Source organism: Canis lupus, chromosome 1 (assembly GCF_003254725.2).
Source record: "Canis lupus dingo isolate Sandy chromosome 1, ASM325472v2, whole genome shotgun sequence".
NCBI lineage: Eukaryota > Metazoa > Chordata > Mammalia > Carnivora > Canidae > Canis > Canis lupus.
Window position 1 is genome coordinate 2,874,747 of NC_064243.1, and position 13,960 is coordinate 2,888,706.

Genomic DNA, 13,960 nt, shown 5'->3' on the forward strand with positions numbered 1-13,960 from the left:
TATCTCAACTGTCCATGTGGTAAACATGGGCATTCCAAATTCTCAATGGACCTTAAATCCCTCCTTGGAGAAAACAGCCTGCAGTTCCAGCTTTGGCCAGAAGTCCCCCAGTCCTGACAGTGGCCAAAATAGAGCAATTCTCCAGATGGGAGGTGGCAGAGACCAAGAAGGTGGAGTAGAGAGCCATGGAGAAGGCTGGCGACACCTTCAAGAATTCTTACAGCAGATCCTTGAGTAAACCGATTCCAGTTTCAAGAAACACTAATATAATTCAACAGAACAGCTTCATCCAGAAACAGAATGGGTCTACCACAGAAAAGATACACGTAATTTTATTCTATTTATTCTTCACTATACCCACATTCTATTCAAAGACCATGTATTCAAAACTTCTACATTAAATTAGCAACAAAATGTTTTATGCTCTCCAGGCCCAAATACAATAATTGTTGGGACCACATCAATTGATATATTATCCCCTTTGGGAAAGTTTGTATTATAGGAAGAAATAGTTTAGAGATTGAGAATGCTCAAGTAAAATATCTGTTGAAAACTGTGTTTTAAAAGCTCAGTAGCGGGGGGGAATCCCTGGGTGGCTCAGTGGTTTGACGCCTGCCTTCAGTCCAGGGCATGATCCTGGAGTCCCGGGATCGAGTCCCGCATTGGGCTCCCTGCATGGAGCCTGCTTCTCCCTCTGCCTGTTCTCTGCCTCCCTCTCTCTCTCTCTGTTTCTCATGAATAAATTTAAAAAAAACATAAATTAAAAAAAAAAAAAAAAAAGCTCAGTAGTGAGTGTTTCTACCTAATGGCCAAATATAGTCATGAGAGCGCTCCTCACTGAAAAGCAAAATTAAAAGGCTATCTCAGGATGTAGAATGAAACAATGTTCACAGCCTCTACCTGAAACTACTTAAATGTTACCCATAATGAGAAAGGATGTAATTAATTACAAATGATAGGTAAAATGATAAGAGATCAGTAACTACACATTTAAAACCAAAACTGACATTGTTTGGCCTAGGAATTAAGATTTTTCCAAAATAGATTTTTATCTCAAGAAGCAAGACTTCCCTCTTTAAGAGCTCAAAACATAATAAAATCATGTTTTCACTAAGCCCCTTCCCCCAGTGATAATACAGTATTAATTTGGTTCAAAAACAAACTTAAAACAACCCTAATTTAAATTAAAGTGCAATAAAAGGGGAAAACATGCTTTAGTTTCCACGCTGAGTGTAATTTTAAAATCGACAGCACCTCCAGACTTTTACTTTGCTTTGGGAGAACATACTTGTAAACCTGCCCTTTCTCTACACTGGGAAAGCACGAGCCTTTGTCCCAGGGCTCCCAGGGTGAGGCAGGCTCTCTCATGCACACTTTGCTTTCTGTCTGGATGGTGTCCAAGGCCGTAAGATAACCCCCTTCGCCTATCATCTCTCTTCAAGCTCATTTAACTTTCCCCAGTGCATGCATTTTTCAGAAAGAGGTAGACGAAATTGATGTATCCTTAGAACACACTTCAGGAGATCCACAAGCCCTGTGAAAACTTCATGCAAATACCCCATGTCCATGTATTTGCCCATTGTTGGGGAAGGGTGGCAGCTCCGCAGCCACAGAGACCACCAGACTTTTTAGGGGGCTAGGGATTCAGGTAAAGTATGACCAAATCAATGGCAGCCTCTTAATGGTCAACCCTCCTGAGGACAGCTGCATTTTTTAGAGGCAGCTGGAGGAACGTCCCATGAGATTTTGGCAACACATATTCCTAAAGTCTCCCAAATCAGAACAGCTATTCTCTAGCCCCCCAACCCCCACACACATCATAAACATTGAGCTATATGCATTCAACAGTGCTCAAATCTAAGAGTTCATCCAGGTCAGGAGTTTTCAAGTAGGTCTTTTGGCCCACCCCCTGCCCTCCACCCCCTTCCCCCAGAGGCAGGGGATGGATCACCCTGAGATTTCAAGACCACAGGGAGACTCAGTAGGCTAATTCCAGCCAGTTTACCTGGATAGTCACCTGACACACACACACACACACACACACACAAACAGGCGTCACCACATTCTCTTCAACTGCTCATCCTTCATGATACCAAGAACTCAAATTCACTATCAAACGTAAACACAAAGTGATTGCACAAAGATCAGAAATTGTTTGAGCAGCTTTGTTTTCCTTGAAAGAATGTGAAGATGAGCTTCAAAATCAATTTAACTCTTTACATAAAGATTCTCAATAGTACATAATAATAGCTATTTACCAACCAGCCCCAAAATCATCTCAGATTTGTGCAGATTAAATAAGCCTATCTCAGAGTTGTACAGATTAAATAAGATAATGCTTCCTGTCACTACTAGAACAAGAACCCACCCATGATTTAGGAACGTGGCCATCTCTCTAATGCTCATCCGCCCGATGCCCCAGCTGGCCCTCTGTGGCCACACCCTGCCACAGCTGTAGTCAGGCCTGGTCTGTAATGGGGACTAGACAAGCTACCCTACAAATTGCTCTTCCCACACCAGACACAGCAAACCAGCCCCGTCAGCCAAATCTTAATGGCAAAGGTCTGTTCTTATCTCCCATCTAAAGAACTAAATTGATCTCTTCTTTGTTGTTTTATAAAGATTTTAAGTGATCTCTAACCCAGGGTGGGGCTCGAGCTCACAAATCGCCTGCTGCCCTGACTGAGCCAGCGGGGTGCCCTGCTAAGTGACCTCTTATACAAAATGCCTCTCTATGATAGGACAGTTCAACAAAATCTATTGCATTTATAACATTTCAATGATTTTCCAATTTGCATCTCCTGACCTAAACCCTCAAGCACTAGGCATTGAAGATCTCATCTCTCCATAAATCCTGCTGAGACATTTTTTATATTAAAATGAGACACACCAGTTCTGTTTCTAAACCAACTGAGCTAACTGCCAAACTTTGCATCTATTTTTATTTTTGTTTTGAATAAAAAGTTTCCAAAAAGTGGTTGACATCTCTACTGCTCTCAGCAGGCCCGTCTTTTCTTCCAACATCTTGTCCAACATCTTGTCCCTGAGAGCTAGGCTCTCCAACCATGGATGTGTTTTCTCTCACTTTTCCATCCTGACACCAGGATGCTTTCTGAGGCCACCAAAAGGCCCTTGGAGAGTCTGACAGCTATCACCCCCACTTCCAGTAGGGTCCCACCTCAGCTACCATACCTCCTCCTTTTTGTTGTTGTTATTATTTTTATTGGTCTCTAGTTTCTTCTCTTTTCTCCTGTTTTCTCCTGCTCCTCCCACACTGGTCAGCGTCCAGGTCTGAGCACACCGGGACTTTTCCAGGTAAAACTCTGCAGTGCGTGGGCCTGTGAACCCTTCCTACTGGGTCACTGTATCTCCAAAGCCTTGCACAAAACCTGGCATATCCTGAGTGCCTAGCAAACATTTGCTCAATAGTCAGAGATAAGATGAAAGCTAATGACTCTTTGGTCTCTACCCAGTTGTCTAAAGCTCCCAAGACCAGCATATCTAATTTCCACTTGTAGTCTGACTCCTGCCCCACACCTCAATTACCTTAGTATTCTTCCAGCTTATTATGCGTCCACTAACTATTCTTATTTTGTACATACATTCCTTAGCCATTTGCTTGTTCCTAGGAGCTAGCGGAAACGCACCTACATTATTTTCTCCATAGAATCTCTGTCAGAAAAGTGCGTGCTCGAGTTAACAGCACCAGCCGTAAAGCACCTGCTTTCCTCTTCTTGGAACAAACATCTGTCAGCTCAAAAGCACCTGCACCGAGAGAGGGTTAGGGTTAGGGTGGGTTAGGGTTAGGGTTAGGGTTAGGGTTAGCACTTTTTGAATTTCACCCATTATTTACTCAACAGTATTTACTATTAAGTAAATATTCATTTGGAAATGAAATGTACTCATATAAAAACGTAATCCTAAAAGTATAGCTAATGAAAAAAGCAGTATGTTCTAGATGCTATCACTCCTTTTAAAAAGGAAGGGGGAGGCAAATATACCATGTATTTGCTTGTTTGTGCATAAAACATCCCTGCAAAACTACAGAAAAGAATAATAGCATTATGGGGCAGCCCCGGTGGCGCAGCAGTTTAGCACCACCTGCAGCCCAGGGCATGATCCTGGAGACCCAGGATCAATTCCCACGACAGGCTCTCTGCATGGAGCCTGCTTCTCCCTCTGCCTGTGTGTGTCTCTGCCTCTCTCTCTCTCTCTCTCTCTCTCTATCTGTCTCTATGAATAAATAAAAAATCTTTAAAAAAAAAAAAAAGAAAAAGAATAGCATTGGTTACTGGTAAGAAAAGGCAACTCTCGGGGATCCCTGGGTGGCTCAGGGGTTTAGTGCCTGCCTTTGGCCCAGGGCACGATCCTGGAGTCCCGGGATGGAGTCCCGTGTCATGCTCCTGGCATGGAGCCTGCTTCTCCCTCCTCCTGTGTCTCTGCCTCTCTCTCTCGATGTCTATCACAAATAATAAATAAATATATATTAAAAAAAAAAGAAAGAAAAAAGGCAACTCTCTGGGGGAGTAGGGCTCCAAAAGGGACTTTCATTTTTTAAAGTTCTGAGCCATTATAACATATTATACGCTCAAAAAGAATTAAGTTAAAAAGTGAGAAATAAAATTTACTTGGGGGGAAAAGAGTTATACACTCCATACCCTTGTTGGATTAACTAAGGAAACTTAGTCCAGAGACCAAGGTCTTAGTCTTAAGACCCCAGAGAAACTTAGCCACTTGGTCAAAATCACACAATCAACCATGGCAGAACGGAGGGTAATTTTCAACTCATAATTCAAGACTCTCTCCTAAGCAGTCAGGCTTCTGTGTCTCTTAGGGTCATGATTTCTGAGATGAGACCCCAACTTCAACCTTGTGCCTACTGTAAAACAGCAGATGTACCTGAATTTTATCAACAGTACTTTATGTTAACTGTAAGCCTAAGACTGTTTATGCTCTTTCAGTATAAAAAATATTCAATTGAGAGTCAAGCCAAAGTACCCTGCTTGTCAAAACCATGGTAGTTTCCATGAGACAACTAGAGTCTGGAAACGCTGGTACTGGTTTCTTGATAAATGATATGAAATTTACCTGTGACACAGAGCTAAAAATAAATACCTGGTCAGAGACTCATTAAATGGTCCCTAACAGGGTCAGGCCACTCATGTTCTCACAGTAAAATTCACCTCTACCCAGGTGTGCTTTCAATATGCCCATTTTGTCAGTATTTGTATTTGTGTGCAGTTTCCCTTTCACACCTCGGATTACCACACTGTCTCTATTTTTTAAAGGAATATCAATCCTCTTTCAAATATTTGCTTTTATTACCTGTACATCTTTATATCTAAAGACTTTAAACTCAGGTGCATGTATATTTAGACACCACACACATTATCCAAGTTTAACAAAACTACAGTGTGTTAAAATTATAACATAATAATACCTCCAGTATCTATAGCCTCCCCATCTAGCTAAAACAATTCTAGGCCCAGGAACTAAAATTAACAGTCTTTCTGAGAATGACCCAGAGGTGTACTGCTGAGAATAATGCATCCTTTGACAATACAAACGAATTTTCTATATGTGATAGAATAATTCCTTGCTGATTTGCTGCCATTACTCTGTTTCTCATCTCCACAAACATACAATTGACATTAGCACTTTAGCACAGCAACAACAATCAAGTAAAGCTAAAGGGCGCCACAGAAAATCATGGACAGCCTGGTCCAAGATTCTGTCCCAATTTCCAATGAAGCGTGTATGCACAGTACATACAATTTTAATGCACATTATCTTAAAAAATGGGTATCTATAGATTAAAATATGGGTTACTGGTCACAGACTAGGAGGACAGTGATGAAAGTAGGACTGAGTGCCATAAGATTTAAGAACCTCAGTCCTGCCTGGTGGTTTGTAAGGTCTCCACAAACCAAAGAACCTGTCACTCAGCTGGATTCCTCATCCAAAGATGAGGCCGTTTTCCATCCTGCAAACATACAGGGTTGTTGCAAAAATCCAAGGTATGAAAAATATGAAACAAAAAGTACTTTTTTAGAAAAGTAAAATGCCCACCTACTTGGAGGGCTAAAATTAACAAGGCAGACAAAAACAAGGATTGATAACGATCTGGAGCAACTGGAAATCTCATCACCACTAGAAAGAATGAAAATCACTATAACCACTCAAAAACCATTTGGCAGCATCGACCAAAGTCAAACACATACAAACCCTGTAGTCCAGCAATTCCACTCCTACATAGATCCCCACAGAAATGTGTACATAGGTGCACCAAAAACACATGTTTAAAAACACAAAAGCATTATTTATAATAGCCAGCAAATAAAAACAAAGCAATTGTCCTTCAAAAGCAGATGATGAATTATTCATCTAAAAGTGAAAAGAAGAACAATAAAGCTTCAAGATGAAAATATAGGAAAAGGGCTTCATGATCTTAAAATTGCCGGAGATTCCTTACACGGGTCCCAAAAGTACTAAACAAGAAAGGACTGATAAATAAGGCAATATTAAGAACAGGAACTTCTTTCATGAAAAGATATCCTTCAAAGAGTGGACAAAAAACTAGAAGAGCTCATATACAGTATACATGAAGAACTCCTATACATCAATAACAAAAAGACAGAAGTCTTTGCCAAAAATATAGAGATGGCAAGGAAGCATACAAATATATGGCTTTACACTGTATCTCGTAAAGGAACTGCAATTCAAACAACGAAATACCACTACATGTCTATTAGAAGGACTAAAATAAAAAAAAAAAAAAAACCCTCAATAATACCAAATGCTGACAAGGATGTGGAGCAATAGGATCTCTCATTCATTGGCTCAGCCACTTGGGAAGAATCTGCCAACTTCTTGTAAAGCTAAACAGTCTCACCATAGCATTCAGCCCAGTGGTCAACAACATTTACCTAAATGAGGGCTGCCTGGGTGGCTCAGCGGTTGGGCATCTGCCTTTGCCTCAGGGAATGATCCTAGTGTCTGGGATTGAATCCCACATCGGGCTCCTTGTGGGGAACCTGCTTCTTGCCCTGCCTATGTCTCTACCTCTTTCTGTCTCTCATGAATAAATAAGTAAAATCTTAAAAAAAAATTTACCCAAATGAACTGAAAACTAATGTCCACAAAAAAAACCTGCACACAAATGTTTACAGCAAGTTATAATGGCCAAAATCTGGAAGCAACCGAGATATCCTTCAAAATATAAACAAACTCTGCTGCATCCAATGGAATATTACTCAGCAATAAGAAGAAATGAGCCATCAAGCCATGAAGAAAGGAATCATAAATGCATATTGCTTAGACAGAGAAGGCAGTGTGCAAAGGCTACATATTGCATGATTCCAGGTATAGATACTAGAGAGAACAAGCAGAGCTGTGGAGACAGGAACCCCAATGTAAACTATGGACTCTATTAAGTAATAATGTATCAAAATTGGTTCATTAATTGTTACACATGTACCACACTAATACAAGATGTTAATAACAGGGGAAAGTCTGTGGGGAGAATAAGCAGTATGCAGGAACTAGGTAGTATCTGCTCAATTGAATGTAAACCTAAAACTACTATAAAAAGTAAAGTCTATTAACTAAAAAAATAATAAAACATTCAACCCAGTAGGAAAATGGGGAAAGACCTATATGAGAGCCTAAGAAAGTCTATTAGCACAGAACTGCAAGTTAAAAATCCAAACACTATGCATACCAGAATAGCTAAAATACTAAAAGGACAGAGCAAGTGCAACTCTCTCCAACACTGCTTGTAGGAGAGCAAACTAGTACGATCACTGGAAAACTGTTTGACAGTGTCTACCATGACCCAGAAATGCATAAAAGTGCATAGCAGCATGCATTTATAATAGCCCCCAACTGGAAACAACCCAAGTACCCAGAGTAGAAATGATAAATTGACAATGTGCTACATAACAGAATAACATACAACCTTGTAAATGAACTTATTTCTGCCAAATAATAAGGATAACCTCATAAAAGCAAATACTGAATGAATGAAGCCAGAAACAAAAAGGTATATACTGTAAATTCAACTGAGTCTGCAAACAGATAAAACTAACCTGTGGAGTCAGAAGAGGACAGCGGAGCACAAAGAGGGAAGGCAGTTGTAACAGGGAAGAAACACCAGGAGCTTGTGAGGTCCTGCCAATGTTCTAGGTGCTGGTTACATATGGAGTTCATGAAGCTCTTTGCATTCTCTATGTAGATGTTTGGTTCAATTAACATAATTACTAAAATACAGTAATAAAGGTTTCAAAAAAATACACACATCTGGCCTCCTCCTGAAAAATGCTTAAGACACGGCAATACTTAAATGGAGCAGAGCAGGAGCTTGCCCCTGTAAACCAAGTGAGAGCTTGGCAATTCTCCCAGAATTGAGGCTCCCCGGAACTGGCTATTACCTGCGGTCACCTAGTACCTTTAACTAGCTTGCTTTAGCTGCCGGAGCCATGAACAATTAAGTTTTTCACGTCTGTATTAAGAGCACACTGTCCGCTCATGCTGCTTATTACATAAATTATTAATTTAATCCACTAAGGTAAGTTTTCAACTCTGCTGAAATTTTAGGGGAAGACACTGCAGAGCTGTGGGCTGTCTCTGAATCTCTCAATCTCCCACCTTTACCCAGAACAGCTCTGCCGGAGACCACTGGTGTTCAGCCTTGACCACACAGTGGAACTACTGGGGAGCCTGCAGAGCAGTGATGCCTGGCTCCCCCTTACAGGTTCACACATAACTGGACTCGAGGCCTGGTCATCAAGATCTTTAAAAGCTCCCCAGGTGATTCCATAATGTTTCGCCAAGGGTGAAAACCACCACTTGAGATCCTGCCACATTTCATGTAAGAAAGTTCTACAACTAAAAAGTAGCTTGAAAAACACTAATCGCTTGAGCGCAGAGACACTGACTTTGTATACAGAGAAAATATAAAGACCCTGGTACAGGATAAGCATTATTTTAAAAAAAACTGCTGAGTTGCCTCTATCTCACAAAGAATTATGGTTTAGTATGGTTTTCCCAGGCTGTATTTGGGTCAAAGACCAAGATTTTTTTTTTTAAATAAATCTTTATAATCAAATATTTTTCCTTTATTGTGGGAAATATTCTGAACTGCTGTTAACTCACTACTTGATTCCAGGATCATAAAATCTTTAAACTTGATGTGTTTACCCCACACACTTTTCTCAAAATATTAAAAACTCTGCCTACGTAAGAAGCTCAGTGGTGGAGAATGAAGGGTGCTCCTTTACGAAGAATTTTTTTCATTCTCAGATGCCCAATATTGTCAGAGAGTTATTACTTTAAGCAGAACCTGCCCTCCCCTCAGCCCCACCAGGAGTACCTAGTTGAGTCTGAAGCAGAGAAGTCACCTCTAAACCTGTCAGCACATCTGCTGCCTTGTGCGCTGAATCCTACTGCTCTTAGCTCAGCCCGGTTGTCTCATCCCCTTAGAGAGAAAAGGAGAGCCCCTGAGTTCATCCAAGAACAGCTAAAATGGCCTAAACTAATCATCTGAGCAAGAGGGGACTAGTTTATACATTTGGCTCAACGTCTGCTGGCCTCAGCTCTCTGGAAATGAAGTATTACAAATATTCCTCCCACAGAAAACGGAAACGGAGCAGGAGGCCAAATACAGGTACAAGCTGGGGAGAAAAGGTCTGTACCACCGCACTGGAAAAAATGGAAGCCATACAAGTCCCCAGAGTGTGGTTTCCACCAAGGTCATGTTACTATTTAAACCAAACTAAGCACAATAAAGAAAAAACTCTACCTCGATCATCCTTCTATCCCCAAGATAGTGCCAGGCACCAAACAAGTACTCAACACACACCACCCCCTCAAGGCTTCCTTTGCCACAGCAGCCCCCCATCCACAGGTAGGTATACTGCAAGGCACCCCTCCACCCTATGCCTGAAACCAGAGCGCAGAATCCCATCTATATGGTTTTTCCTGTGCTTAAGTATCTATCGCTGAGCTTGACTGACAAATCCATAACAGATTAACAATAGTAGTGACATAGACAACACTAGTACACTTGTGCAGATGCGGTCTCTGGTCTCTCTCCCTCTCAGTATCTTATTGGGCCACACTCACCCTTCTTCTTGGGACGTGAAGTGAGGTAAATGACCTCTGGCACCGTGACCTTCTGATGATGTCACTAAGACCACCGTCTGACCGCAGGGGACTGAAACTGCAGGTAAGGCGGGGCGGGGGGGGGGGAGGGGGCAGGTAGGACACCACTACTGTACTTCTGTCCTAAGCTAATTATGACTCCAAGCAATGTTTTCTTAACATCTCCATTCTGACATCCTTTTCTCTGGGAACCCTAGACTACAAGTGTCTGCTATCTGCTGCCATAAACACGTTCCCCCATCACAGGACATACACAGTCTTTAAGAGCCGCGGCAGAGATCCTGTTAGGTGAACTCTGTGACCCAGTCCCTAGCCGTGCACACCCACCACAGGAAGTGTTTTAAAATATTTGTTGAAATACCCACCATTTGCTTCAACGTGGATGGAACTGGAGGGCATTATGCTGAGTGAAATAAGTCAATCGGAGAAGGACAAACATTATATGGTCTCATTCATTCGGGGAATATAAATAATAGTGAAAGGGAATAGAAGGGAAGGGAGAAGAAATGGGTAGGAAATATCAGAAAGGGAGACAGAACATGAAGACTCCTAACTCTGGGAAACGAACTAGGGGTGGTGGAAGAGGAGGAGGGCAGGAGGTGGGGGTGAATGGGTGATGGGCACTGAGGGGGGCACTTGACAGGATGAGCACTGGGTATTATTCTGTATGTTGGCAAATTGAACACCAATAAAAAATAAATTTATTATTAAAAAATAAATATTTGTTGAATATATTAATTAACCCCTATGTAGGGCTTTATATATATCAAGGCAAAATAGTAAAATGCACAGTTTGGACTCAAAGGCAGACTCAAATCCCAACTCTGCCACCAGCTGGGTAGACCTACCGACTCACTTTAACCTCTCTGAGCTTTATTATTCCCTCTATCTGTAAAATTCCCCACGCACCTTCCAGGTTTTTCTTAAAAATAAAATTCATAATGGTAACATAGAAAACGAATTTCTGATAATGAGAAAACATTCTTAAGACAGTTAACTGACAAAGCGATAATCCTCAAACATTTTGATCTCAGGATTTTTACATTTTTAAATATGGAGGACCCCAAAAACCTTAGGTTTATACAGATTATATTGTTACTTGCCCTATCAGAAATTAAAACTGAGCACTTATTAAAATATTTATTCATTTAAAAACAAACCTACTATAGGTTAACACAAACACACATTTTTATGAAAAATATATTCTCCACAAAAGCAGTAACAAGAGTTTTCACTTTTACAAATCTTTTTAATGTCTGGCTGAATAGAAGGTTAGTAGCTCCTCATATCTGCCTCTGACATTTTCTCTGTTGCAGTAAGTTACATTTTGTTTTCCTGCAAATCATTTTATTTGGAATAGATTCAGTATGTTGTACATGAAGATACCGCAGCTTCGCAGTCTGTGCAAAGGCGCCAGCAATGCTACCCCCATAGTTTTTGTACCATTAGTGCAAATGTTCAGCAAGTGAAACAACCAAACAGTAGCACTATGAAAATATTTACCCTGCAGACCCCTGAGAGTGTCTCCAGGGCCTACATTCTGAGAAGAACTGTGGTGTCAAGTTATTTTCAGACGGCTTTGAGGAAGCCTCTGCTGGGAAGCTGAAGCACTGGGACCTAAGAAGTTGAGCAAGAGCAGGTGGATTCTCAGAATAGGTAACAGCAAAGGCCCCACCCCACCACAAGTGTGGCCTCTGCCAGAACCCAGGGAACTGAATGCTAGAGCACAGGAGGAGGGAAATGAGCCCTCCAGAGGCTGGATCAATTAGGATCCTGCAGGAATGTGGATTTTACCCCCAAGGAATCAGAAATCCTTAAGAGTTTTTACCAGGGTGTGGCCATTTTATCTACATTTTAAACTGCTCCTCCAGGTGGACTGGTGACGAACTTAAGGTAGCGTCAGACTACCTGGGACCAGTCAGAGGCTCCCACAGAAGTCCATGTGCACGCAGGTGGACTGGGTCAGCCAGGGACACCAGGTGGAAAGGGGGAGGGCTGACTGAAAAGACATTTTTAAGGTAGAAGCTACAAGACTTAATTATGAATAGCCTTGAGGAATGAGAGAGAATTATTCTTATGTTTGGGGCTTGAAAATCCAGGTCCAAAAGGATGCCATTTGGGAAGACGGGGGACTGCAAGTTGATGCAAATTTTCCACGGTCTGGCCTATGCCTTCTTCCAAGCAACCGAGACGCACTGCACCTTACATTATTTTTGGCAGAAGGCTTCTTAGCAAAAATAAAAACAGTGAGCAAACCAGAGCCAAAGCCAGAGCACGGGGAGGCCTTTCGGGCCTCCTTGCAGCCTCCAGCAGTCATGCTGCAACCTGAGTCCGAGTCCGCAGCCCTGCATTTTCCCCCAGCCAACACCTCGGCTGGCTCCGGCTGGCTCCCGGACAGCCAGGCGGGCTGCGCTGGGCTGCGCTGGGCTGCGCTGGGCTGCGCTGGGCTGCGCCGGGCTGCGCGAGGCTTGCTGGACTCACACGCAGGGCGGCACTTGCAGCGCTTCCTTAGCAGCGGGTCGGGTCGGGTCGGGTCGGCTCACTGATCGCCCCGACTGCAGCAGGACCGCGGCCGCGGCCGGCTGGGTACGTCCCGCTCCAAGTTCACGCCACTTCCTCGTCCGCACCCCTCTTCCTAAATGCGATCAAGGGCACGCTGGAACCCCGATCTGCACTTCCGGGCCCGACCGGCCTCGGGTTTGCAGAGCAGCGCAGGTGCCCCCGGCAGGCCCCAGCCCCCCGCCCCCCACCGAGCGCCCCGACTCCTCCCCGGGGAAGGGGACCCCGGAGTCCCAGCCAGCGAGGGAACGAGTACCCGGAGGCCACCCCCTCCCCCTCCCCCACCCCCGACCCGGCTCACACGCAGCCGCCTCCGCGGTCTCGGGTCTCGGCTCCCGGCCCCCCGGCGGCCCCCCGGCCCGCCCCGCCCCGCGGGCCCCCTCGGGCCTCGGCAGTCGGGGCGGCCCGGCCCGGCGCCCGTCCCTCCCGCCCGCCCACGCGGCCCCGGAGCCCCGCCGGGAGGCCGCCTCCGCCCGGGACGGCGGGCCGCGGAGGGCGGAGGGCGGGGGGCGGGGAGCGGGGGGCGGCGCGCACCTCGCCCCGGCCCCGCCACCACCGCCACCGCCGCCGCCGCCGCCGCCGCCGCCCGCCCGGCCCAGGAAAGTAGGCCCAGCCCCGCGGAGGGGCCGCCGCGCCGCGCCGGTATCATTCCGCCCGCGCCCTGCGGCCCCCAGGCGGGCGGCGGCGGCGGCGGTGGCTGCGGACACCCGCCCGGCGCCCGCCCCCGCCCCCGCCCCGGCCCCGGCCCGGCCCCGGCCCCCGCCGCCCCCGGCCCGCCGCCCCCGGCCCGGCCCGCTCCCGGCGCCCCTCGCGCCGCATCCGGGGACTATATTCGCGCGGAGCGGCACAGCGCGGCCGGGCCGGAGCCGCTTACCGGAGTCGCCGCGCGCCTTGCTCTCCCTGGGCTTCGGGGGGCGGCCCCGCGGCATCGGCGGCGGCGGCGGCGGCGGCGGCGGCCCACCCCTCGGCCGCACACACACTCACACATACACCCGCGGAGCGCGCACGCGCGGGGACCGGCCTCGGGGGCGAGGCGCGCGCCCGGCCGAGCGGCGGAGGCGGGCGGAGCGGCCCCGGGGCGCGCGGGCGGCCGCCGAGCCGGGTCTGAGCGCCCGCGGGCCTCACGGGGGGAAGGCGCCCGGGCGAGCGGACGCGAGGGCTCGACCCGCGCCAACTTCGGCGGGTTCCATGGCCCGGCGGGCCGCGTTGGGGGCGTTGGGCGCGGGCGCGCGGTGGGGGC

The 13,960-nt window shown here is 45.8% G+C and overlaps 1 protein-coding gene across 6 annotated transcripts in view; it reads right to left on the reverse strand.

Annotated features, from left to right (window-relative positions):
* ZNF236 (zinc finger protein 236) overlaps positions 1-13,741 on the reverse strand; it is a 104,070-nt gene extending 90,329 nt beyond the window's left edge. For 2 of the 6 annotated variants that reach the window (XM_025421968.2, XM_049111682.1), the window contains exon 1: positions 13,595-13,741. In XM_025421968.2, coding sequence (XP_025277753.1) covers positions 13,595-13,649 — 55 coding nt within the window. In that variant the 5' untranslated portion in view covers positions 13,650-13,741. Of the gene's footprint in view, positions 1-3,647; positions 3,766-11,664; positions 12,910-13,021; positions 13,136-13,594 lie in introns of those variants that run through there. The other 4 variants (XM_049111673.1, XM_049111668.1, XM_049111678.1 and 1 more) reach the window with 4 other exon arrangements.
* Positions 13,742-13,960: the final 219 nt, after the last annotated feature.